The 27763-nt window shown below is 40.4% G+C and overlaps 1 protein-coding gene across 6 annotated transcripts in view; it reads left to right on the top strand.

Moving 5' to 3' along the window:
• Positions 1-27252, top strand: part of LOC105929424 (connector enhancer of kinase suppressor of ras 2) — a 50338-nt gene extending 23086 nt beyond the window's left edge. For 2 of the 6 annotated variants that reach the window (XM_012867209.3, XM_012867211.3), the window contains exons 7-22: positions 1703-1762; positions 2093-2161; positions 9083-9229; positions 10878-11011; positions 13236-13438; positions 13599-13688; positions 16075-16259; positions 16346-16394; positions 16513-16691; positions 16792-16865; positions 18216-18287; positions 18520-18587; positions 22160-22260; positions 22356-22836; positions 25796-25995; positions 26091-27252. In XM_012867209.3, coding sequence (XP_012722663.2) covers positions 1703-1762; positions 2093-2161; positions 9083-9229; positions 10878-11011; positions 13236-13438; positions 13599-13688; positions 16075-16259; positions 16346-16394; positions 16513-16691; positions 16792-16865; positions 18216-18287; positions 18520-18587; positions 22160-22260; positions 22356-22836; positions 25796-25995; positions 26091-26138 — 2160 coding nt within the window. In that variant the 3' untranslated portion in view covers positions 26139-27252. The remainder of the gene's footprint in view (positions 1-1702; positions 1763-2092; positions 2162-9082; positions 9230-10877; positions 11012-13235; positions 13439-13598; positions 13689-16074; positions 16260-16345; positions 16395-16512; positions 16692-16791; positions 16866-18215; positions 18288-18519; positions 18588-22159; positions 22261-22355; positions 22837-25795; positions 25996-26090) is intronic. The other 4 variants (XM_012867212.3, XM_012867210.3, XM_021318837.2 and 1 more) reach the window with 2 other exon arrangements.
• Positions 27253-27763: the final 511 nt, after the last annotated feature.

The raw sequence follows: 27763 nt of genomic DNA, 5'->3' as shown, positions 1-27763 counted from the left end.
CATGTCTGTTTTAATCTGCTTGGATGCAAACTTGAGTGGTACAGACAACAGTGCCAAAAAATATAGTCAGTGCATGAAGGCTGTAATCTTTGGTTATTTAAGTGTCTGTGTGATTTACTGGATAGATAAGTGAGCAATATTAACATGTCAAGTCAGTGTATATGTATATATATATATATGTATATATATATATATATATATATATATATATATATATATATTATATATATATATATATATATAATAAATATATATTATATATATATAATATATATATATATATATAAAATTATATATATATATATTATATATTATATTATATTAGTGCTGTCACATGATAAAAAATTTTAGTTATCGAGATTTTTTAGTTATCGCGAGATTAATTGCCAATTAATGGCATATTTTACCTTTTTATTTCTGAAAGTATAAAAGCCTATTTGGGCATTTTAATATGCAATTTTGCAATAAACGACACTACAAAAAACATGCTTGTACAAAAAATATTTGTATTTTTTTATTTTCAAGCACTTTTCAGAATTGGAATGAAAACATCCTGGTACCATAAAATGTTAAACTCTGGCCAATAATGGCTAAATCACTCATCGTAATGCCCTGATGTTTACACAATGTGTAAACAAATGTTTAAGTAAATATTTCATGGCAAAATATTTTTTTTTGCCTCTTAAACAAAGATAGACATGGTATTAAGTATTTACATATAAAGTAATACTAATTTTACATTTGAATAAAGTCACAAGTTTTTTTCACTCTCTCACACACATCTAATTCTGAGCTTTCACACCAACAACAATCATTTTTTCGTGTATTTTTGCATGCTGTTTATATCTACATTCATACAGTTTAAAGCCTGGAAAAGGTTTTCGATTTCCAGGTCATTCCTGAGTCTTACACTTGGCTTGCAACTGGGCCAGGAGCTTAATACCCTTGAAAGAGAACAGTAGCACACAACTCCAGAGTACCTCATTTGGCAATGTGATTCAGCCTTAGTTTGTCAAATACAGAGACAACTAATTAATAAGAATTAAAGGGTGGTTTATTGGTTGGGTGTCTGCAATGTTATCAGGGTGTAAAAACTCATCTGCAGAACCAATCTCTGCTCGAAATGGTGATCTGCCCAATATATATACATATATATATTCCATTATATATTCCATTGGCAGATAGTCTTATTTACCTGCTCAAATCAAGGACAAATCCACTAATTTCAAGAAGATTTTACTTACTTTTAGTTCCCTTTTTACAGTGTACTTTCACTTTTTTGGTTTTGGCCGCAGCGCAAAACGTTTGGACCTTTATTAGACGCCTGTTGGCCCCGCCCACTGATTTTAATGAATAAAGCTATCTAATAAAATCTACTTTTTTTGTATTGTAGCACATTAGCAAAAAAATCTAAACATTTTAAATGTTTTAATGAATAACATTAATGTGTACATTTGCTTTATTGTGGCAGGTACATTTGCTGAACTCTGATGTTCTACTTGTGTAGTTGAGCTTGAATTATTTAGTATTAAGAGCAAAATAAATCCAGATTTCAACTCATGTTGCACTTCAAGCAGATTAATTCCAATTTTCAAGTAAAAATTGCTCTACAGTTTTGCATGTAGCTGTGACGATATACAGTTTTTTGAGTTCCTTTGGCTTTAATATGGTAATCCGCATCACTGCCACTATATTCTTCCAGGGTATGTACATCAAATCAACGTATGATGGGTTGCATGTGATCACGGGGACCACAGAAGGAGTGAGTACAAGCCTCTATGCTTTAACCTCTGTCCATTTCATTGTTGATATACATGTAGTGGATGTCCAGACTGAAACGTGCCTTCTCTGGCGCATCCAATGGCTTGTTTGAAATGACGTCAGATTTGGAGTCTGCTGCTCCTAATGTGACAAAAATGTATTATTTTTATTTTTAATTTGGCAGAGCAATAGTTGAAGTAACATTGGTATCATGAATTGATTAGTATGAGGCTGTTATTTCTTCCCTGATTAGCAGTTCTGACAAAGACAGACAGCTTTTTCCCCCCCATAGAGATGCATACAGTAACAATGATTTCTGTGTCTCCATCAGTCCCTGGCTGATCGGTGCAAGAAGATCCATGCTGGAGACGAAGTCATTCAGGTCAATCATCAGACAGTGGTATGTCCTTGTTAAATCCTTGCTGGTTTACTTTATTTTCCTCTATCCTGCATAAATATGCATATGATTTGGAGGCACATGTTTTTTTCTCCTTCCAATCTGTCGTTGCAGACCGTTTATGAGTTGAAACATAAAGCAGCCATCACTGCTGACAGTGTGTTTGTGTTGTACATTTTTCAGGCCTTCTGTTAACATCTATAGGTCATTACAGCCATACTAATGAGGCAAAGCTATTGATTAATATACTGATTATTGTGACTTTTGTAATTAAATTTTGAGGGCATGAATGAGTGACCTGGATGGATTTTTTTTTTACTTTTGCTTGCTCCATTGCTCATTATAGATCACTTTACAATACTGTCAAGCTCGGAAACAGAGGACCCAGAATTCAGTCAGACAAGACAGGTATAGTTTAAAGGCAGTTTGTTTAATGATAACCGCTGCGGATAAACAGGGAAATAATAAATCAGGCAGGTAGTGGGTGAGAACTGGAGGGACAGGCAGGTAGAATGATGAAAAGGAATAAACAGAGTTCGTAATCCAAAACACAGTCCAAAGACAAACCGGGTGATCAGAAGTGCACGGTAGTCCAGGGCAGAATCCGGGAGGAGAGTCAGGGAACAGATCCAGGTCCGTTAACAGGTTAGATAATCAGACAGGGGTCAGGCAGGCTCAGATATCCGTAGACAGAACAGGTCAGGCAAACAGATCAGGCAGGGGTAATGCAGGCTCAGAGAAATCAGAAGACAGAATAAAGGTCAGGCAACAGGCAGGTAATCAGGTTGGACAGGGATAAGGCTGGCTCCGAAAATCAGAAGGCAGAATCGGGTCAGAATCACAGGTAGACAGGCAAACAGGAAATGCTAGATTAGACACATCGAAAGGCTCGAAATAATCTGGCAACGAAGAGTGGACTGAGGCAGGTATAAGTAGAGGAGTGAACAGGTGACCGGAGTGAAACTAATTACTGGCAACAGGTGGAACTGATCTAATGAAGGCTGGTGACTGGAAGTGGAACGACCTGATTGGTTAGTGACTGGTTGCCGAGAGGTGAACTGAACTGACTGATTACTAGGCTGATGACAGAGGAGCAAACAGGTTAAATAAAGACAAGTCCAAAACTAAAAACTAAACTAAACCCAAACTATGACAAATACCCACTATGCAATGCTTTACAGTGTTATTTATAGTCCTTGAATCTTTCAACATTTTGATACATTAAAACCACACAGTTCAATGTATTTAACTAGAACTTTATATGATAGATATACACATACCTTTCAGTGCTAGGTAGGTTTAAAATGTAATAGCAGTGTCATTATTTTGATTACTTTAGCAAAGTAACGTAAGTGCACTTGGATCTGCCATAAGAGGGTAGAGATGGGATTTAAGGCTCTGTTCAGGGAACCAGATCTTCTAGATTTTTTTTTTCTATCAAAGAGTCATTCAAAAGACAAGTCCATTTCTGATCAATTAATTTCTAACAAACCAGCATGGGGCAACTGATTTTTATTGGGGAAATAATTGCTGGGTGAAAGCCGATTAGCTGTCGATCTGGACTTCAAGTTGTTTTTGCACTTTTCTTTGGCCAGACACATAAAATTACTAGAAAATACATTGAATTTTTTTTCCCCTATGGAAATATCCACCGCTCAAGCCAATGTGTTTATCGGTCTTTCTTTTTAAACAAGTCTTAATCCACCCACACAAACGATTTTACATAACTGAAATTTCTCTGCTTGCTTGTCATACACGTTAGAGTGTTGACATAAACTGCACACCTCTTTGCCGCATGCGACTGTGTGAAGTAAAAGGAAAAAAAAAAGCACAGGAAGAGGGACGGGACAATAACAAGCTTTAGAAAATAATATGGAGTCAAACTAGGAGAGAAAAATGTTTGCAGATTTCTTAATATTAATTTAAGGAATTCAGACAGCATGTATTCAGATATGTAGAAGTTGAATTTATTCTATAAAAGATGACTCGGGTATTTAATGAAAGGGAGCCGTTGCATGCAAATTTTGCCTCACTTGTCCTTCTCCTGCTGTAACATCAACTAACCTTTTCTGAAATTTGCCTTCGCCGTCAATCCAAAAAGTGTCTCTTGATGACGTGTACACAGTTTATTTTTTGAATGAAAAAGAGCCTCCCGCAGTGCAGAGTTTAAATATAGCTCCTTTTGTTCAAAATAATTACTGGCTGTGCGTGCTACAGCAAGATATATGATAATTCAACAGCTGCTCATTTCAGTGGGCTCCTCCACTGAACAGAGTCTTTCTTGGAGGAAGCAGCACAGATTTGGTTGTCTGAACTATTTCGTGTCACTGACGCATGCAGAGTTTCAAAGCATGTGAAGGTTAGTGGATGGAGAGGTTAGACCCACCGTCATCAAGGACCAACAGAAGTGTCCAAACTGCCTTTTCATTACATTTTCTTGACCTCTCTGTGTTTTAATAATGGCAATATGTGTATTAGCAGTTATTTAATAAAAACATGTAAGGTAGATTGTCTAGATTACGGTTATTCCTATAAATCTCTGCAATTGTATTATTATACTAGATCTACCGTATAGTGGTAGGGTATGGTATGGCGCTGGTGCACATCCTGATGCAGCGGCTCATGAGTGAGGTGCAGCTCAGTGAGTTTGACAGCTTAACAAGGCGATACTGTTCGTAAACACATATGACATGTCCGATGATCCAAAACATCATCGTCACTCAGAATGAACGTTATAACAGCATACATATTGTAACTGTCTTTAATTTACTGTGGCATGCTGTCAAGAACAACTAGAGGGGATGTTGACTGATCTTGAACATGCCGATAAAAGTTTTGACTAAGCTGGACGGACTTTGATATGTTTGGGTGGGCCTCGGTTGTCGGCAGTACACCTAGTCACAGAAAGACGATGAGACAAGTTACAATACAGAGAGGGGAGGGAAAAGTTCTTTATGGTCAATAAAATATGTTGAGATCAAAAGGTAAAATCATTTATTTAAAAAATGCTTCTTGTTTTTTTTTTTAGCAGGGCACCTAGAGGGGTGGACCAGTGTTGAGAATGTTTGAGATGACCCATGAGCTGGTTACTCGTATCAAAGTAAAATAAGGTTTTAGAAAGTTATGTTTAACAGTCTGTCATTCTATTTCTATAGTTCAATGTTATTTGATGAGGTGCCAGGAAAAAGGCTGGAGTGATAAGTGTTTTCTCCAGCTCTATTCATCACATTGCAACACAACACATCTGGATATGCCAGCGGTGCCGTTAGTTGTGCAGGTGACAAGGCAGTGGCTTTCTACAAAATCTTTATCTCAGTGCTGTGGGCGTATCAGATCTGGCATTACAGCAGCCGGTTACCATGGAAACTGGGTGTAGGCTGTTGGAGACACATTGCTGACCGACGAGTCTCACTGAAAAGTCAGAAAACCAAGCGTTCCTGCTGCTTGGAAAAGTGTTTGTCAAAAGAAGGGAATTATATATTCTATGCCTAATTACTTGTGTACTTACTTACTTAGAGCTACAAAAACAAAAAAATGGAATTACGTAATGAAAGTTCAATATCTCTTGTTAGTAATTTCAGAAAGTGAACCTTAAACATTATATAAAATCTGTACACATGAAGTGAAATATTCCAAGCCTTTATTTTTGGTGTTTATTTTATTGTTATGGCTTGCAAAAATATTGAAAACTCAAAACTCTATGTGTAAGAAAATTTTATTATTCCATAAAACCAATAAAACCCTTTTTTTTAATGTAGAAATGTTATGTAATGACCATCTTTTGGCTAACATAATCACGGAGAAGACTGCAGACTGGGTACATGTCCAGAAGAAAGTCACTGAATGACAGTGGTAAGCCACTAAAGGTCATTGCTAAAAAGCTTTTGTTCACAGAGTGCTGTATTCAGGCATTGTTCTTAGAAAGTTGAGTGAAAGGGAAAGTGTGGTAGAAAAAGATGCACTAGCGACAGAGATAACCACAGCCTTGAGAGAATTTTCAAGCAAAATCCATTCAAGAATTTGGGGGAGCTTCACAAAGATTAGATTAATGCTGGAGTCATGGCCTCAAGAGCCACTGGGCATTGACAAACCCTACACCTGGCTTACAAGTGTCTTACCTTGACTAAGGAGAAAAGGAAATAAACTCTTGCACAGTGTTCCAAAGTACCTTTTTTCAGATTAAAATAGAGATGAAAGTAGAGCATTTCATTTGAAAAGCCAGGATCTCTGAGTCTGGAAAAGCGGAGAGGCACAGAATCAACGTTGCTTGAAGTACTCTGACTGTGAAGTTTCCACAGTTTTGGTTTAGAGTGCCATGTCATCTGCTGGTGTTGGTCCACTGTGTTTTCTAAAATCCACAGTCAGCGTAGTCATCTACGAGGAATTAATAAAGCTAATAAGCTTTATTAATGCAATTCAATTTTATTAATATAGCCAATTCACAACACACGTCATCACAAAGTCAAATTCGATAAAATCATAAAGACAGAATGGACAAAAAGTTTCCTCTCTAAGGAAACCCAGCAGGTTGCATCAAACCTTGACAAGCAGCATTCACTCCTCCTGAAGGAGCGTAGAGCCACAGTGGACAGTCGCCTACGTTTGTGATGGCTTTGCAGCAATCCCTCATACTGAGCATGCATGAAGCGACAGTGGAGAGGAAAACTCCCCTTTAACAGGGAGGAAAACCTCCAGCAGAACCAGAACCAGGCTCAGTGTGAACGGTCATCTGCCTCGACCGACTGGGGGTTAGAGAAGACAGAGCAGAGACATGAAAAGCACAGAAGCAGGCGTTGATCCTATGTTAAATGGTAACGGCAGATGATCTGATGTATGATGGAGTTTGATCGTTAAGGGCTTTATATGTGAGAAAGACAATTTTAAATTCTATTCTTGATTTTAACTGCAAGTCAATGAAGGGAAACTAAAATTTTTATCAGAACTCTTGCTGGAGCGTTTTGGATCAGCTGAAGGCTTTGAACTGCATTTTGTGGACTTCCTGATAGTAAAGAATTACAATAGACCAGCCTTGAAGTAACAAATGCATGGACTAGTTTTTCAGCATCACCCCTGGACAAAATATTTCTAATTTTAGCAATGAAAAAAGGAAATCCTGGAAAGATGCTGATCTCATTTTCCAGCAGGACTTGGCACCTGCCCACACTGCCAAAGGTACCAAAAGCTGGTTCTGTGACCACGGTGTTCCTGTGCTTCACTGGCCAGCAAACTGGCCTGACCTGAAACCTAAGTTTACATGTGCTCAAGTCAAAAGGCAGAAATGCGCATGTGCAGGAGGGCTCAATAAATAAGTGAATGGATAGTTAGTAGTTAGTATAGAGGGTTGTTTGGTTATTAATGAATGCTCAGAAGTAGGCCAAAGCTTATACGTTTTGTTATTGTTTGTTTTAAGGTCTGTTTACAGCCAGGTGCCTTAGTTTCAGACTTTACTTCTTCAGTGGTACGCTGTTCCAGTTTGCTGTCATAACCATGAAAATACTTGGAAGTGCATTCTACTTGGCTGTTGTCTGGAGTGGAGTGACCCCTATTCGATCTTACTACAAAGTGTATTTTATATTATTATATTGCTTGCAAAGCATGATTTTATTTTATTTCTATATCCATGTTATAGCCAGTTGTAGTCTGTAAATGTGCAATAATTATCAAGAGAATTTTGGGTTTACTTCCATCCATCCATCCTGGTCACTTCTAAAGGTATGAATTTAAATTGACCAAAACGTGGTTATTGAGAAGCTATCCAAAATTATTAGCTTGCTTTGTGTAAAAGATTAATCACCATGTTAGAAATGTAAAACTCCAGGTAGCACAGAGTTATTATTATTATTATTATTATTATTATTATTATTATTATTATTATTATTATTATTATTATTATTATTATTATTATTATTATTATTATTATTATTGTTATTATTATCTTAAATGCATAAGGGGTCCCATACAGAGGTACAGAAATAAAAAAACCAAAAGCTTTCCACAGACTGGAAATCCAAAGTAGACGTAAATGAACGTGAAAACTGGCTGAGTTACTGAAATCCCAAAACTGTTCTGAGCGAGGAATATGGCTGGTACGATAATAACAGAGAAACCAAACAATCCTGGAAACTGGACGAAGAAACAAAACAAGAACATATTACATGAAAAAAAGCAATTCAACACAAATGTAACAGTTAAAGACGATGCTTCCAGTGGATTATACAAAACACTTTCCGGCAAATGATGAAGTATAGTTTTATATTTAAACCCCCTTAACAGTTGGCCTCGGCTAACACCTATTGGCTCCTTAACCAAATAATTCTTTTTAGATGAAGATATAGTAAAACAAACGATAAAATTCATTCACGCTATGTAACGCGCGCTCTGTAAAAAATATGTGTGAAATAGCTGTCAAGATAAAAAAAACATTACTTTCAAAGGAACACAGGGATCTTCAGGTCAGAGCCTGAAAAAACCCTGTGTCTCAAGCGAGTCGGAAATACGGACCTGAGGTACACGAAGATTCAGTGCAGACATGCATGCAGGCGAAGATTTCCCTCCCCAAACTGGACCTGGCATATTTGGTTCAGCAGCAGGCAGCGTGCGTCTGAGCAGGGTTTAGTTTTTTTTGTTGCACCAAATATCATTAGGAATTGGTTAAAGACGGCTTACTAGGCATGACACACGGCAGGAAATAAAACTGCAGCGCATTAGGAAGATCACTTGGCCTTTGCTACATGGACTTAACGATAAAAGTGCATAAAATATCCAGAAATATTGACTCTGGGGGAGGGGGTATCCCACAGTTTTTGATTTTTATTTGTGGATTTTCTAAAGCATATCTAATTTTCCATGCACTTCACAAATGTATGCTCCTTTGTGCCGGTCTGTCAACATAAAGTGTGCGTTAAGGCTATTCCTGTTTGCTAGGTGGGCTGGCAGCTGAAGAACCTGGTGAACCTGCTGCGTGGGGACCCTGCAGGTGTCACCCTAACGCTGAAGAAACGCCCACAGAGCACGCTCACATCCACTCCAGCTCTGCTCAAGAACATGAGATGGAAACCATTAGCGCTGCAGGTATGATGGCGGCTTTCACTCCGTTTCTGTGGGGTTATCTTGTCGTCGTCGTCGTTTGTGTGCGCTTGTGTCTGTGCATCCATCTTAAATGAGAGTGTACAAAATCTAAAAGAAGCGGCGGATTGTGGAACAGGCACATTTTCCTGGAAAACCCCACGGTGTTTTTTTTTTTTTAGATGTTAGGATTGTACTCTATCATTCAGGTATGTGCTATTTCTATCACAGAGCTTTAACAAAACAGATTGTTGCTGCTAAATTTATACACGTGACTAATTAGTTGACTGCTCTGGCGTCGTTCATTTAGATGTCACCGTTTCATCCCTGAGTGGCATCTGTTGTCCTACTTCAGCCAATCTAGTTACGTTACTGGGACAGTGAGTGCGCCAGCACCAGAATGGCTGGAAAAGTGAGGGACGAGCATTAAAGTGGTCCAGGCTTTCTCTTTTTTGAGTCCCATTCCAGAGAAAATGTTTTCTCTTCCCCCGAGGCCACAAAGTACAGTCGTGCTCAGTCTCCTCCCCCTTAATGTCCTCTATCTCTCTCTCGTTCTTCTTCTCCTCCAAAAGTGATTTTTTTTTTTTACCCTCCTGCTGGCAGTTTTAAGGACAGAAGCAAGAGTGGAGAAAAAAGCTGTCAGCCTATAATGTAGAAGTTAATCGGCTATGCTTCTTTCATTTGAAAAAACGCCATGCAGACATTCAATCGCAGTTTCACAACAGAGCGTGAACAGTAGTGTAAGGTGTATACTATATTAGCACAGCTTGAGCAATTTCTGATATTTCCCTGTTTTGGTCAACAGAAATATAACTGTCTCTGACCACAGTAGGGTGCCGGGTAATCTAACTGGGTGCCTACATAGCTGAGATTTCTCTGCTTGATAGTCAGACACTACAGAGTGTCACTACAGAGATGGAGACACTACAGAGTGTTTCTACAGAGTAAAAAAGCAGAGGAAAAGTGTCCTGGTGCTTGCTGGACACATCCTGGGCCTTCTGACATACAGCTGAAATGTAAAGCGAGGATGGCGGGTTGCTTTTCTTTGGAAGAAGCAGTTTCCAAGGTGGCAGCAAGCACTGGTGCCTCTGTTTTAAAGCAGCCAGTTGCTCATTAGATGGTTAAAGTGATTTCAATTAATCATTTAGTGTTATGTGCAATTGATCAATCTGCTTTGATGCATTGTGATTCAACTCTGGCTATGCATTAATACTCTAGTTATTCAATTTGCAGTCGCATCTGTGGATACAGTCGAAGAATTAAGATGATTATAATGGAGCGGTAAAAATAACGTTTGCCTAGAGTAATAAAAAAAGGGTACAGTCTATTTACAGTTCGGGTACGGTATTACACAGACTGTCTAACCTATAACCACGAGGAGGGACGACGCTTTGTGAACGTCCTCTGCTCGTTTCACAGCCGAGATCGGCCGCCTCACTGTCCGACTAAAATGGAACGGTCACAGACTCGCTGAGCTGTTGTGAAGTCCAGATTTTCATTGTGTCATTTGCTGTAACCGTGTCTGTCTCCTTTTCCTCTCTGTCCGCCTGTCTCCCTCTTTGTCGCACATATGTAAACACATTCTCTTTCTGTCTCTCTCACACACACACACACACACACACATGCTCGCTCACACACACTCGCTCACACACAGCCTATCTTCCCTCAGAGCCCCAGCAGCAGCGCCGCTACGCCCACCAGCACGTTAAGCACTCCCTCCAGGCGGAGTAGCTGCGCCCTGCAGGATCTGTACATCCCGCCTCCTCCGGCTGAGCCTTACACCCCCAGGTAAGCGTGTGGAAGAAACACTGAAAAGCTCAATTACTGTAGCAGCCCGTACGAAACTTTAGGTACCGTAATTTTCAGACTATAAGGCGCACAACATTTTCTCAAAAATCGACGGTGCGCCTTGTATATGATCACCGTCGTGCTTACAGACCGACTTTATGTGGTACAATGCGCTCAGAAATCTGTTAAAATGTGTAGCGTTGACTTTGCTAAGCAACAAAGCTGCTCCACTCAGTGGATATTAGGAGCATTACGGTACACTGTGTCACTACCTGATCGGACCCCTGAGCTGTCTACAAGACTGCCTGTAATGTCGAAACTACATGTGCATTCATGTAAATGCCCTCACATTCTCAGTCGGAGTTAAGAAGTCTTAACATCGAACTGTTTTATATGTGACACCGAGCTTGATACACTGAGCTGCTCCAACGACGCGTGGCATCACCGTCCCTCTCTGTTCTCACTGACAGGTGGGAGCCTGCTGGAAAAGAAACGGCTCTAGGTGCTCAGCTAGCTAGTCACACATTTTTACCATCCGTTCTGCGGCTTCGGTCCACTGGCAGAAAGTGTGGGAATTGTAAGAATTCGTGCAAATTAATACACAAGAAATGTAGGCAACAATATGGTCAAGTATGAAGGGTAAGACGTCTGCGAGAGTCAGCGCAGAGTCCGCCAAAGCTCACAGTGTGCGCGCAGTACGCCTGAATATGTGGGAGCCTTTAGGCAGCCAGCACCCGGAGTACGTACTATCGACAATAAACCTTGTTGGTTAATTCATTATAGAAGTTACGTTTATTCTGCCTTATGTTAGAAACAGCGCAGTGTAATCCAACTCTGTTCTCCTGACCAGAGACTGATAGAGAGAGCTGCGTACGTGAAGGGGCGGAGTGATATTGCACACTTGGAAGAATATTTAGTTCGCCTTAAAATCCAGCGTGCCTTAAATGTGGACAAAGACGCACTGAGACACGTTAATTCACGGTGCGCCTTGTGGTCCGAAACATACGGTACATTGTTTCAGAGTCAAACATCTTGATTTTCATTTGCAGTGACCTAACACAGCTTTTTCCCCCACTGCCTTTTTTTTGTGTGTAATAATAAAAAAATTGCTCGGCTGCTGTAATGCCAATAAATCATTGAGATGGGTATGAATTATTCGTGTTCAAATTTAAATCACGATATAGATTTTTTATTATTATTTTTTTACAAAAATGATAGCCCTTGTTCTTTATCTTTGGGGAGGTGCCTGCGTCATTCGTATCAGAAACAAAATGAAGCAGGCACCTTCTTGGTTGAGTGAAGTTTAAAATAAAATCTGTATTAATATCTTTTGGCAGAACTGCACATATTTGATGTCCAAAATTTGCAATCATACAAAATTTTGCCAATAAAAGAACAAAGACGATCCAATATTTTTTATTTCCTTTAGTAGCTGGGTAATGTAAACTAAAGCCGTTTTTCTTATGGAATATTGTGACAATGGTAAAAACAAAAAAACAAGCAAACTCACGAGCAAAAAAACAAACAAAAAAAACTAACAAGCAAAAAGAACAAAAAACAAAAACAAGACCTGAAAGTGAGAAAGGTCCCAAAACCTGCATCCTTGTTATATCTCTATAGAAAGTGTTTAGTGGACAACATATTAAGCTTTATGTTAATGGGGTGTTTTTAATCTCTGCATTTAGCTTTCATATAGAACGTAAACACCATTTTTCAGCGGTTTTGTCCCTTTTGCCATTTCAAACTTTTGCACTTGGGTTGTTTTGGGCACCAAAAGGATCCGTTTGCCGTTGGACGTTTTTGCACCAACCATGCATGCATTTTGTCCGCACTTTGTGCCACATTTCACAAGTAATCATTTAAAGTTAGCCGTAAGGAAACATGGTTTTGTTTATGATTCCAATGACTATTTTCTACCAGTACAAGGATGTTTCTTCGACCAATTACCTTAACATGCACAGAACTAACAAGCAGTCAAAGCCTGGTCTCTCCCGCGGGCCAATGGTTGTGACAATATATTATAAATATACTTGCGTGAGTCACAGTTGGAGACTGGTTCCTTATTTTTCCCGGTGAGTATTAAGACGGGTCTTTGTTTAAAGCTGTTAGTTTAATTGAAACCCAAAACATACACCGCCTCAGATCCATCTGTTTGCTGCAAACTGAAAAGCTCGGCTGTGTCCCGTCTTGGCTTGTTTTGACGTCTTTGGTTCCTTTTTAAAAGAGACGACAAGGCAAACCTGACAGACGAGGATCCTCAGTCGGAGGCCCAGGCCGCAGAGCGATCCGAGTCGCCAAACTCCTACCTGGACCAGGAGTGTCGGCGGCAATTCCCCCTGGTGGAGGACGACTCCATACTCTACTGCTACGAGTACGACCAGAACCAGGAGGCCTCGTCAGTGCGCAGGGGGAGCACTCCCACCTATGGTAAGGAATCGTGACCGTTGAAAGCTCGGAGTCACGGACGTACGCCGCGTGTGGGTTCCTGGGTGCTTTTGAGACGTCCGCAGCTGTTTGATGTGCATGTGTGTGTGTGGATGGCTGTGTGATATTGACATCCCCCCCCCCCTGCGCCTACTTGCTACAGGCAGGCTCAGGCCCATCTCAATGCCCGTGGAATACAACTGGGTGGGAGATGACGAAGACCTGGCGAAGCTGAGGAGAGAGAGCAGGAGAGGTGAGTGGGAGGCAGTGGGAGACAGCGAGGAAGGGAGGCAGAGAAGGACAGAGGAAAGCTGGGGCGAGGGGGTGGATATCTTATAATACCCGCACCCTCTCAGATGTCTGAGCCAAGAAGTTGAAGCATGAGCTGGCCTGTCAACGCTGATAACATGCTGGATATCGGCTCCTGCCTCTTTCTCCTCCATATGTTGAGAATCTATAGCTGCTCCTTTTTTTTTTCTTTTTTTTTTCTTCTTCGCCTTCATCCGTCGTCTCTCTCGGCCCTGCTGTTCTCCGTTTGGATATAAAAAGTACACTGTTGCTTTGGCAACAGTATAAATATATTTTCTTGAGGTGCTCACACGCCATTGGTGGCTGCTAGGCCAGGTGGTATATGCTCTGGGAGAAGGCCGTGTTTCCTTTAAATCTGACCCAAGGAAGAGTTGAGTGATGTCTTCGGGTCCTCTGGGGGGGCTTGCTCCTCTAGGCTTTTAAAAAAAAAAAGGTGATGGGGCTATTTTTATCGTTTAGAGACCTTTCGTGGACGTTTGGGGGCTTTCTTTCTGACAGTTGCTTCTTCTCTAGACTGCATAATGACTTTGTGGTAACGCAGTTCAGGTTTTCTTAAACGTTAGCCGCCGACTGGTCAACATATTACACAGACAGTGCTCTGCGGTGTTTAAGTTGTTGGGATGGCTGGATATACTAGTGTCGTTGTGTCGCATTAACCTGTTACAGGTTGTTTGATCCTTTGTTTTCTGTAATCAGGCTGCAGTCATTCGGCCATGATTTAAAAGGCAATTTAGAGAAAGTACAGACACAAACTTCCATGTATTTTGTTAGGATTTTATGTGATTTTGTTTGGTTTTTTCATTCAGCTCCTTGACACTTGTAGAGCCATCATGGGGGCACTGTGTATCGTTTGTTTTTTGCCGCACGGTGAATTGTGTGTACGTCATTAAATCCGGTTTTGGTCTCATCTGACCACAGCGCCTTCCATGTGTTTGCTGGGTGCCCCACATGGCTGATGGTAAACTAAAGAACTAGGGGCTTCCTTCGGGAATCGTTTTCTTCCTGCCAACAATGGAGAATATTCAGTATCTAGATGTGTACAGTGGGGCTGCACAATTAATTAAATTTCAAGAAACGCAATTTCCAAATCGCAGAGGTCTGCAATTCTTGGTTACGTAACAAGTAATGGATCAGACGCGTCCTTAGATGTCGGTAATGTGTTTTAAGGGGTATTTGCCTCCACATTGAAGGGAAGAGTGTTGCAGCAGTGAGATAATGTGATTTTATTACTTGTTTTAGAGTTTATATAATCATACTTTTTACCAGAATCTTTCAGGAATCTCATCATAGCATTAAGTACCGGTCAAACTGTTTAATACATTGACTTGTTTATTGGTTGCACTTTGCACTTTATGTTCAAAAATGATTGATGTCCAACTCAACAAGCTATTTCCTTGAACAATAATACTCTGATTAGTAAAAACAGTCAGATTTCTTGTTTTAAATAAACCTTATTTGCGAACATCATTATCTAGAGGCCATTTTTGTTGCTTGTGGTTATTGCAGAGAAAAGTCAAAATTAATTCCCAGTTATGGTTGAGATATATTGCAATTTAGATTTTTGCCAAAATCGCACAGCTTGTAGAAAAACCCTCTAGGCGGCTTGCAGCTGTAATTGCAGCAAAAGGTGGTTGTACAAGTGAATGCCACACCTGTATGGAAAACCATGCATATTTTCTTCCAATTTTCAATGAAACACTGATTTGTTACTCTCTAGCCTAAAAATTAAAATACAAAAACACAGAAAATGTAAAAGAAAAAAAAGAAAAGAAAAGAAAGAAAGAAAGAAAGAAAGAAAGAAAGAAAGAAAAGAGTATAGGAATATGAATACTTTAGCAATACAAGCCATTGCAGCTATTTTTAAAAACAAACAATAACTGGGAAGTGGACTTGATGCAGCTTCTGCTTATCATCCTAATAGGCGAGCCTCGGCTTTATGTCCCTCTGAGACCGGCTGAGACTGTCTGTGAAATGGATCTGTCACTGCAACTGCAGTAGCATCTAAAAACTGTTCTCAGCAGCATGTGAACTGGTTAAAATATGTGCGCTTTCCTTCACAACAGGATTGCTTGGAGTCTGCTTGATAGATTGTGTTATACTATCACCAGACTGGTATTTCATACCACAAAGCTGAGCCTGCTGGGCACGACTCAATCTGTGGCTACGGTTAACGGTCTTCCTTGCCCGCGCTTTAGCAGGCAAACATCCATCGTGTTCTTGCACAGACGTGTCGGTAAACTGCCTCCAAACTTTTGATTTTCTATTCCTGAAGTTTATTCCCAGGTTCATGTGTGATCCATCCTGAGTTTGCATCTTTCTGGCCCCTGCAGAGAACTCCCTCCTGCGTTTCCCCAGCGAGGACAAACCCTCTGGGGAGAACTTCTTACTGGGCCGCAGCCTGAGTCAGAACCGGAGGAAGATGGAGCGAGGATCCAGCCCCACGCACTACACGCTGGTCCCTGCCCTGGAGGTTGCCATGTCCACGTCTAGCTCCGACTCCGCTTCGCTTTACCACGTCAGTCCCTCCACGAAGCAAGATGTTACGATAGGAACATTTAACCTGCCGTTATTCTTAAATTTCATCCGTGTTTTAATTTTCAGGTGTTTGAGCGCTCCTCAATGCTGTCCAGGTCTAAGAAGAAAAAACAAGGTAGAAACACTTGCTTTGTGTCATTTCGTGAACAGGTGCAGTCAGATTTTTAAACGCGAGCAAGTTTTTTCTTTCACGACGTGTTTTTGGCTTTTCTGCTCCCCACTGCCACCTGCAGCGGCAAGCCCGATGTCTTCAATCAGTAAGCGAAGGATTTCCTGCAGGGACCTGGGTCAGGGGGACTGCCAAGGCTGGCTGTGGAAGAAGAAGGACGCTAAAACCTATTTTTCACAGAAATGGAAGAAGTACTGGTTCATCCTGAAAGACACGTGCCTTTACTGGTACATGAATGAAGAGGTGAATAAGAAGTTTTTTATTTTTTTTATCTTACCACACTGACAGTGATACGAATAAAATTGACGTTGCTTGGATGTAACTTTGCCTTTGCTTGTCTCAGGATGAGAAGGCAGAGGGCTTTGTGAGCCTCCCAGAATTCAGGATTGATCGTGCCACCGAATGCAGAAGAAAATAGTGAGTAGAAGTTTATGTTGCTGCCCTGAGATTAGCTGATCTTTTTAATTTGGCCTCAAATCCTGATACGCGTGTCTAGAATAAAGCCATCAGCAGGGAGTTACGGCATCCATTGTGACATAGCTCCAACAAGGTCTAATATCATCATTTTTATTTTTTTGTCTTTCCAATTGTATGCTTGGATCTCACATTTGGACTTGTCTGATAGTTATATGTATTACAGTATCTCAAGTGGAGACAGATGTGATGAAATTACCAACAAACCTCTAAATCTGGACACAGGTTGGACAACACAGTACCTCCTCAAGAAGAAAGTAATGACAGCAAAGCCTTTAGAGTCAGGAGAAAGATATAGTTTATATGTTTTGGCTATTTTGATGTGCGTAGATGGGCTTCGGCACTCCCTTTTCTCCCAACAACTCTCACCAGAATGCATATATGCAATGAGCCTTGCAGTGACTACGTAACACATATCAGCAGTGAATGGAAGCAGCTGAAAGTCTCATTTTTTCTTTGGTCAAAATGTTATTTCCAGGGCGGTGTCCATCACCCCTCTCACACATTTCCTTTTTGGCTCAAAAAGTAACTTGAAGTTTATACTATTGATATGCCACCTGTTGTTAAATTGGCTGAGACACTGTGAAAGAAAATGATCACTGCTTAAGCTAAGTGACGTGGGTTAACAGGAATATTTGATGAATCCATATGAGATCCCTGATTGTCAGTAGGCCTTTTATGTCAGAGGATACAGAAAAGCTAAAGATTGTGAACGATTGTGTTTTCTTACCAATGGTCGTCTATTTACAGTAATAGGCAGATCTGTGCGGTTCCAGATGGCACGTGGTCATCCGTATATGGTCATTTCATTTTGTTCAAGAAGGCGTGGCTCCAGTGGGTCTTTGCATTAGAATTGTGTTTTACAATGATCAGATTCTATTTTTTATTTTAGATATGGGTTTTGATCTTTCCCATATGAGGATGTTTGTCCTTTAAGATGCAATTTACATTCTCGGGGAATACTTTAGAAAGTGACACATTATAGATCTTGTTTTTCTTTACCTCAAAATGTCAACAGCTTATTTAATATGCAAAACGCTGAAAATACCACCGTACCCCAATGACTTAAGTGGTCCTGATATTTCACTTATGAGATATTAGGCAGTATTTATTCTTCTGACAAAATAGCACCAGGTTTGTATATGTTGCCTTGTAAAAACAAAAATTGGACAAAGTCAGTTTAAACTACTTCATGCGTTGCCGTTATTTAGTCTTGCATTCATATGTTAATGTCTGCTATACTGCTTGCCCTTGTTTGTGCTTTCCCATATAATTAAACTCCTTCTCTTTCAGTGCTTTCAAGGCTTGCCATCCCAAGATAAAGACCTTCTACTTTGCTGCGGAAAATGTAGATGACATGTCCCGGTGAGTATCCGAGGCGTTGATAGCCGCGCTGCAAACTCCTCCAGCGTTGCATTTCAAACCCTCCATTGTCCGAGGACTGAGCTGCCTTATTAAACCTCCCACTCGTCCTCAAAGCTGGGTAGTTTTGCAAGATAATTGATCAAAGAGAGAAATATAAACTTTCGGGGGGCAGAGAAAGAAAATCACAAAATCATGCACCTTATGCGTCATGCAGTGTTGTTCTCCCCCACAGGTGGCTGAGTCGACTCAGTATGGCTGTTGCAGGCTTCTCTGAGCAGGAGAAAATGCGCCAGGAACAAGGTGAGATTTGTCACAGAGCCTCTCCATGAAGCTGCAACAAAAAAAAAAAAAAAAAGTTAGTTAGGGGTCAGGATCTGGTACAAGGACTCAGATCAGGACATCAGGGTGTGATGTGGTTCCTCGGGGGTCATAGTTGTAGTCTGTATTCCTTAAACCTGATACACTCCATGTAGCATTAAGTGATGCTATCTTTGCCTGTAAAGATGTTGAAAGCTTTCATTGACCTTGGATGGTGGGTAAATGTGGCTAAAATATTCTCTGCTACATGGATATCACAGCTGGTAAAGTTATACTCACTAGGGATGTGTCTAGTCCGGTTGTTTGGTAACTTGGTGACCCCGAGATGTCACTCTTTTGCTGCAGGTTTCTCTTAACAGTGCGCTCCCTTATCATCCTACGTAAGTTGTGGGAACAACGGCTCGCATCCTGCTTGTCGCAGTTCCAGATGTTTTAAACGTTTTATGTAGGGCTGTGACTAGGGATGCAATGGCGTACATTTTTTTTTTTTTTTTTTGCATCAAGGCTATTGTGTAAAAAAGCAAAACGTCACACTTATCAGTCTTAACACCATTTTTGTTAGAATAGGTTGGATATTATGCTAAAAGTGTTATTGCATGCTGAGGGTGTTGCACTAAGAGGGCGGTCATCAGATTTCTTGCACCATAATTGTTGCTGTTAAGGGTTAGGGTTAGCACACCAATATTATTTTTATTTTTAAATTATTATTATGTATTTATTTGTTTTGGCTTAAGAATGAGACCCTAAGTGTACAACCAAAACTAAAACCTATGATGTAAATCAGCAATATATATTGCCTTGAATAATATAAGATAAACTTCTAGATTGCTGGCAAAAAAATATATATATTATGTTTTAAGACAGTGGGATTAATTCCAATAAAACAAAAAGTCGTAACACAAGAGAGATTAGTTCAAAAGATGTCATGGTTTTCTGCATAAATCTGCAATTGTTAAACAGTACTTATGTTCTGCACAGCATTAGGATTTTCTGTAGTGTTTTTACAAGCTGCGATTTATAAAAGTACTGGACCTGACTGCTGTCTCTTATTAAATGATGTCACAAACAAATCAGGTCTGCAACCTCTGTTGTGTTTTCATGAGTGGAGATGATACTCAGAGTAGTTTTATTTAGGGTTTTTTCCAGGGCCAGAGGAACCAAAGTGCCCCAGAGAATCACTAAGCCACTGCCCGTGCTTTGACTGAAAGGTGTCGATTTTGATTCATTGCTCAACTAAAGAGAATACCAAAGCCCCTTTGCCTTATATATAGTGTTTAAACAGTTGGGATCAAATTGGACATCTCATTTTTTGTGTTCTTGGTTCAGTAGTGATGGACACCTTGGAGTTCAGTATGTGTCTTACTGTGAAAATGGAAACCTCAGTGGCTGCTGCCAAGTCTTGCTTCAGGTCTTTTACAGTCAGTGGGGGGTTTGGCATACAGTGGGTAGTGTTCCTTCACCTTTAAACCTGCAAACTTCCTGAACTCTGCTTCCAGCTATATCTCTTGAAACATTCGGGACCTTTGGTTTTGTTTCCTATCCTGTTAGTGCAAGGCAAGGATCTTTTCTCTGAACATTTTTGACCATTCTGTGGACTCGGCCATGTAAGAAACAGCCTAATTATTTGAACTGTTCTTTCAGAAACAAACACATCTGCCTTGAATTTATGTGCTCTGAAGAGCTTTTTAATAATTTTGGCTGCAGTAGAAATTGAAGCTTGTATACGTTTTCAATCTCAATAGCTTTTCTCTTGTTTTTTTTTTTTTTTTTTCAAATACATGAAATAAACAGGCTCCTACAGTGAAGGCTGTCTCTTAATCTGACGGTATGGGGAAAAAAAGGAAAAAAACAAACAAATTGCTTTTGACATAAAATCTAGTTTTATTATTTTGGCTGACCTGGCAAATAAAAGTAAATCTTGGACACTCTAATGATAGTCCAATAAAGCCAACAAGCTAAACAAACAGCCATTCTAGAAACTGCACACATCCACCTGGAAGCTAATGATTAGCATTAGCCGCTAGGTAGCTAATGACAGCCAGAGGCAGAGGAGCGCAGATCATGTAATTTCCTTCTGCTTGGATGAGGACCCATTAATGTTTAAAAAGTCTTCGGTGCACAGTTTTAAAGTCCAACGTGCAGCTGACTTTAACCCATGAAGCTCTCTTTGGGTTGAGATATCCATTTCCTGACTTATGAAGATTAACAGACACCTGCTTTCCTCGAGTGACTTGATCTTTCCAATTTGGCTAAGAGTGGCTAAGAGAAACTAGCCTCTGGGTAACATCTTGTTTGTCACCCAGGGCAACACAAAGTCACAGATTACCAAAAGTTCCTCAAAAGTTCCTCAATAATTACATTTAAATCAAATGTTAGAATTTTCTATATAGTTTACTGTTTCATGCGATCAGTGTTGGGAGCACTCTATGGTGCCTTTTGTAGCTAAAGTAGTTTTGTTTTAGCTTAGTAACTGTTAAAGTTTGTATTCGTGCTAAAGATGCACAGTCCTAAACAGGTCAATTTGATTAGAAATGGATTGAAATAAGTACCGGTAGGGATGCAAGTACAATATATCTGCATTAACCTCAGTACTGGGCTGATATTAAGATCCAGTATCCATCTTTTTACCGTTTGTAGGGGCGGAGGGGGTTGGTCATGTAGTATTTATCTGGTCATGTGATTGTGATAGTGACACAGGGCGGGATTTTGGGTTGTTTAACTGAAGCAGAGAAGCAACGTCAGTGCTGTGTTTTTGTGTGTTGAAAGCATAGGGAAACATATATTGTATTACTAAATATCTGTTACCGTCCATAACAGCAACGTTGATATTGAATAGCAATTTCGGACCATAGTGAAAATTAGAAATAAAATCCTGCACAAAGACTAAATTACATATTACACAGAAGGCATCACACTACTTAAATAACGCATGCTTATATAAATAAATCCTTGGTCAGACCTTTTTGGTCAAAAACTGAAAATGATAGTGGGAACTATTTGATTTAATAAATATCTACTTTATCTGTTCTGTGATAATTCCGTACCTTGGTAAAAAAAAAGATCCGATTTATGCATTTCAGCATCTTTTTGGCCAGCAGCTGGTAAATTTGGTTTTCACTTCCAGCGGGTTATTTCTGCTCCAAGCTGAGGCGGGCTGGATATTTTTGTTTTTCAGATAGCTTAACGTTCTTTGGCTTCTAGCAAACTGACAGGAAGTAACGCAACTAACCCTTCTGCTATTTGGAGGTGCCTACGTACAAACCCTGCCAAGGTGGGTGTGTGAGAACAATTTTATCTCTTGAGAGGGGGCTTTTTTTTCCATTAGAGACATTTCTTTTTCCTTTTCTTTATTAGATCTATAACACCTCCAGAAGATTTCACAGGAAGCTCTCACACCTTATAGCTGTCCATCTTCATATTCAGCTTCCAACAGTCCCGATAAAGTCCGAGCACTTTTTTTAAGGCTCTCTGGTCCGCTCAGTATATGAATATTGTGTGTATGTGTCGCTTAACTTGAATTGTGACTGTACGCACCGACATGTTATTCGTTGCAGATTACTGGAGCGAGAGTGATCATGACGACATGGAGATGCCCCCAGTGCCCAAAAGGGACAGTCCCCCACCACCTTATGACACCTATCCCAGAGCAGCCTCAGTGAGTTTTCACACTGGTGGTTTAAACGATGCAGCAGGTATCGCTCTATGCGGCACAGCCTTGTATTCTAGCCATGGCCATCTGTCGTTTTGTAGGTAAGCCCCTACCTGGAGCCAAAGCGTACCCATCTCTCCTCTTCGGACACGTTCCAGTCCCGCTCCTCACACGAGGACTTCCACTCGGAGCCTCAGGAAAGCAGCGCCAGCAACAGCGTCTCGCCCGGGCAGAAGTCGAGCGGCCATCGAAACTCGTGGCAGGACCAAATGGAAGGCAACTCCAGGATGCACTACCTGCAGACTTATCCCGTGGAAGAATCCATTAGGTCTGAGGATAGAGATCAGCTCGCCATGGAGTACCGCAGGCAGTCCACTTTACCTGCGCCGCGCAGCCTGCTGCAGGAGCAGTACCGAGCCCTGCCGCTGCCCCTCAGGGCAAGCATCGACTCTGAAGCGGGAGGGAAACCTCGCAGCTTTACGCTCCCCAGGGACAGCGGGCTCCATGCCATCCTGGCTGCCACCGCCGCATCGGATCAGAGAGAGACCCAGAACTACCAGCTGGACCGGGCCAGGGACACAGGTCAGATGCGTTGAATATATATATATTCACATTCAAGGAAATGTTTCATTGTTACATACTCTACACATTGATCAATTATCTTACATTCCTACTTTTCCCAACAATCAAAAACTACTTCTCTAAATCTGCTGAGAGGTGGCATACTAGAACAGGAGAACAAAAATGGTATTTATCTTCTATGTTAGAGTTTAACTCAGTTTTTTAAGGGAAAAAAAGCTTGTTTTAAGAGTTCATATGGCTCTTCATTTACCCAAATGCACACAAATCTCAGTTTTCTTCAGTGAATACAAGTGCATCTCTATATAACACACCATTTCTCTTTAGGCTGGAAATGTGCAATACCTTTGCTGCGAAAACATCCAAGGTCAATTCATTTTGATCAGTTTAAAAAGAAAAATAACAAAAGTCACAAAGGATAGAAGCGATCAATGAACTATGAAAAAAATAGAATGATTTTTCATTCCCGTTTAAGGCGTAAATCTGAAACAAACGACTGTGGCTAAAGCACGGCCCTTAGACGTTCTAGCATTATTCGCCCTTAAACCGCACATTTCATTGCATTTATTAGGATTTTATGTCGAAGACTCGACACAAAGCGCTTTCCTGTCAGTATTTCTTAAAAATGTGTATTCTCTCCCTTCGACATCACAACTGCGGAGTGGTGTGACCATCTGTGTGTCATTTAATCTCAGTATATCTATAACTTGTCCTGTAAAGTTTGTTGGAGAACGTTGGCCTAAAGATAGTATCACTGGGACCAAGGAAGACACGGTTTGACAGGTCTGCTTGCAAACTGCTAATTGTTGTGGAAAGGTAACGGCGCACAAGACATGAGCACGCTGTCCTCATAGACAGGCACATCAACTCCTTGGCATGTCAGCGAGTTCTGCAGGATCCTGCTGGTGACCCGTTCATTTGATTCGGGTGTGTTGAACCGAGGAAAGATCTAAAACAGGCAGGAAACTAGTTATTGGGGACTCACTTTGGATCAAAGCCTATCCATATGTCAGAATGGCCCAGTTAAAGCTCAACCTTAACCTAATCGAGCTTGAGCTATTTTTCTAAGAAGAATTAGACAAAGACGGGTTAAATGATAGCCTTTAATTTTTACCATTAGCATTAAAATGGAACTGAGAGACAACCCAAGGCATTATATGTGCATGTACAGCCTTTTAGATCCTAATGAAAGGCCATCTGAGCTTGGTTCTAGGGTACAGAACAATGGATGTTGGTGAAAATGTCTTCTAATGTCACAAACAGCAAAGTCTTTTATCCCTATTTGTCATCGGGGATCTTTTTAAACCCTGAGCATTCAGTCAGAGCCAGAAAATGTCAAAGGTTTAATACTGACTATTACTCCTTTATAGGGTTAGATTTGAAGCCGGCCTATTTGCCGGCCCTCCTAAACCTTCAGGGCGTTTGTCTACGGAAGATCAAACTCTATCTCTTGTTTGATGCTGATTTATTTCGACAGTCCGCTCTTCTTTTTCTCCCTCGCACACCGTTTCCCCCCTCTTTGGTTTCGCTTTTTCTCTCATGCTCGATCCAGATGCCATTGTACCCTCTTGGCTCTGTTTGGACAGAGAGGCGAAGAGGAATCCTTTCAGTCTGGGTTAATGTTGAATTCTGCACAAGATAAAGAAACACGCCAGAGGGGCCCAGTCTTCATGTCCTCATTTATGTATCGCTCCAACGTTTGTCCTGCCTAGTCTTTCCCATGATGCTGAGAGAGATGCGAAACAGGCTTCAAACTAAAATCGTATACATTTGAAAGTGCAGCCCCAAAGTCTCACAACGTACCCCTACAAAAACTACAGAACTACAAAAGAGGCACCTCACAGGATATGTCATAGTGTAGTTTGCCTATCATGCCAGAAGAGGGCGCTGTATATTAGAATGAGACAAGACTGGTGGTTTTGAAGAGAGAAATCAAATTGCCACATTTATTTCTACCCCTACTATGGCCTATAACACAATAAGTAATCCCTTCATAGTATTAACTATGAAGGGTGCATGAAGTTCATACGCATATTTAGACACAAAATGCAACTTAACATGTGTCTGACCTTGCATTTCAATAAATAGGTAAGTAGATAAATAAATGAAAATTGGGATTGCTTTAAGGGGTTTGCAACCTGCGACTCTGGAGCCACAAGCAGCTCTCTGGAAATATTGATATTCATTGAATAATGACATTGAATATACTTTTAGATCTATTTTTTTGTCAGTATGTTGTTAATTTTGTGCTATTTTTACATAATTAAGTATAAAATTCCATAGATGAAAATATGACCCATTTTCTTTATTTTAAACCCTAAAAATAGACGTCAAATGACGGTTCTTCGAAAATGAGACCACGTTTTCTATAGGTGTTTATATAAAAAAAAAAAATACAAATTATCTTTTTGCAAAAGGTCATGTCACATTTGTGGCTCTAAATGAATTTTATTTAGCCTCGACTGAGGGAAAACGGCTCTTTGGACAGTGAAGGTTGCTGACCTCTGCTTTACCCTATAGCAAAAATGAAGATTAGGTTTTTGTTCCGTCGTCCAAGTTGCATTTGCTAGGCCATCAAACCTAAAATAAAACCCTGTTATGTGGCAGAACAGCACACAGTACTGCGTAATCATTCACCTGGAGATCTTCACAGAACAGCTGCATTTGCACTGAGCTTGAACACCACATAAGTGGACTTGGTTACATTGGATTTTATTTAGAATAATGTTCCGCTTCATTGATTTTTAAGTGTAACAAATGTCTTATACATCTATACAACATTAATTTGTGTTGACACGTCAAATAAAACTTCTACTAAAACACACTGATGTATATGTGCATAGTTTTAACGATGAAATATACGACAGCATAACTCACGTGAATTATTTTGCAAGTCACTGCAGATTAAGCATTGTAATGAGATGGAAAGCTCTTGCTTTTATTTGCTGATCCGTTTACCAAGGTCGTGGACGTGACTGCAGGATGCAGACGGACTCGCTGGTGGATTTGTACCGGGCTCTGGAGCAGAGCAGTCTGTCCACCTCTGCTGACCACAGACCAGCCAGTCGCCTGGAGTACAAACGCTCCTTTGTCCGCCGAGTCAACGACCCGCTCCTAAACGACAAGCTCCACCGCCTGCGGATCCTCCAGAGCTCGCTGAAGGTATCGGAGTAATGTAGGCGAACCAATTTTTGTCTTTTTCCACCCGTATCTGCTGATCAGTAATTAGTGCTTTTGTTTTCCTTTTGTCCCAACAGAACGTTCCTCTTCAAGACACAAACCGGTCGCTGGGGTTCTTAGATTAGCTCGCCGAGCGCCCGCACTCACAGCTTTGCTTCTGGCTTGTGCCTCTCATTTGGAGGCACAAAAACACACGTTTTACCTCCTGAGCCGTCCGTCCCTCCTTTTTTTTTTTTTGTCCTTTTCGCTGCTTTTCTCAGAAGAAGAAACAAAAACCCTTTTTGCCTCATCTCATTCTCAAGGAGGGCGGGGCACCAGACGGAAAATTGGAAATGATAGAGTAACCGAAAGCACTTTGTGTCCATTTCAAAGATTCGCCCGAGCGCCTTTAAAATTGTCACTTCCACGCATGGCAGCCTGACCCCCCCCCTCTTCCGTTGAGTTGTTTTCTACCTTTACGCTGGAGTCGCGTACCGCTGCTGTTCAAAAGCATCTTTGCTTGTACGCAACGTTTCATTGTGCATGTACATTTGATCCATGGGTATGTTTGAGTGTACAAGGTGTTGAACATATTAACATATGTTGTATATTTAATATTACATTCCTACTGTAGTGACCACACCACATTATTTTTTATTTTTTATTTGTTTTTGGCTACCTATTTAATCTGTACATCAAGTGCTGTGCCTCAGTGATAGTGAATGTACATTGTACCTTTTTCAAAAAAAAAAAAAGAAAAGTGAGAGAAGATTTAGAAAGCAAGTTATTTTCTCAGAGCAGAGGCACAAACATGTAACGCCTGGCAATAATGAACTAATGTTGTAAATTACAATGGAGCGATACGAATAGTTGTCTATTTTTGTAAGCATGGCTGTCTACCTGATCGTTTGTACGGCGGTTTTTTTGTAATTCTAAGTGCATTTGGTTCAGAGAATACTGGTGTTTTGTCTCCCAGCCTTCCACCCCCATCACATGCACACAGCCAGCACCGTGTGTTTTCTGTACATATTAGACACACTGGCCCAGAAATGTGAACCTTTCTTTTTTTTTCTTTTTTCTTACTTTTAACCATGAAAAACAAACAAAAAAAACATTATTTAGTAAGTGTTTAATGGGGAAGCATGCTATGTAAGACTAAAGTACATTACCGTGCCATTTGAAACGGACTCATGTTGCACACCTGTGCCATATTGTAGCTACATATTTTTTTCTATTGATTAAAGTATGGTACAGGCATAACCGAGGCTCGCTGTTTTATCTTGGTCGGGTCAGTGAGAAACTGCTAAAAATCAAGACAAAGCGTTGGTTTAATACCATAATGTGCAAAAAATGTGCAAAAATTTTTTTTATTTTAATTGTAATGAGAAATAGAGCAAGTCAAAATGTGCAGTTTTTGTTGCTGATGCTTAAAAAGGTGTTTGTAACTACAGGGTACAATAAATGAAGGCTATATAAATGAATAGTGAAGAATGAAAGGACTATATTATATAGACCCTTTAATTTCACGTTGAATTGTTATGTTTGAACTATTGTATTGGAATTAGTAATTACAATAGTAGAGCTTCATAACTTTAGACATGACATCTGACTAAAGAAGTTCTGAAGGGGACTGAGAGTTAAAGCTCAGGTTTTCATTAGCTAATTAGAAATGTAACTTTATGTCCTTCTCTCTCTCTGTCTCCTGGTACATCTGATCTTGATTGAAGGGGCCTACTCACGTACAATTAATGACAACAAATTTCTGCGCCAG

Source organism: Fundulus heteroclitus, chromosome 11 (assembly GCF_011125445.2).
Source record: "Fundulus heteroclitus isolate FHET01 chromosome 11, MU-UCD_Fhet_4.1, whole genome shotgun sequence".
NCBI lineage: Eukaryota > Metazoa > Chordata > Actinopteri > Cyprinodontiformes > Fundulidae > Fundulus > Fundulus heteroclitus.
Note: the sequence above shows the minus strand (reverse complement) of the source record. Positions and strands in the feature narration are given on the sequence as shown.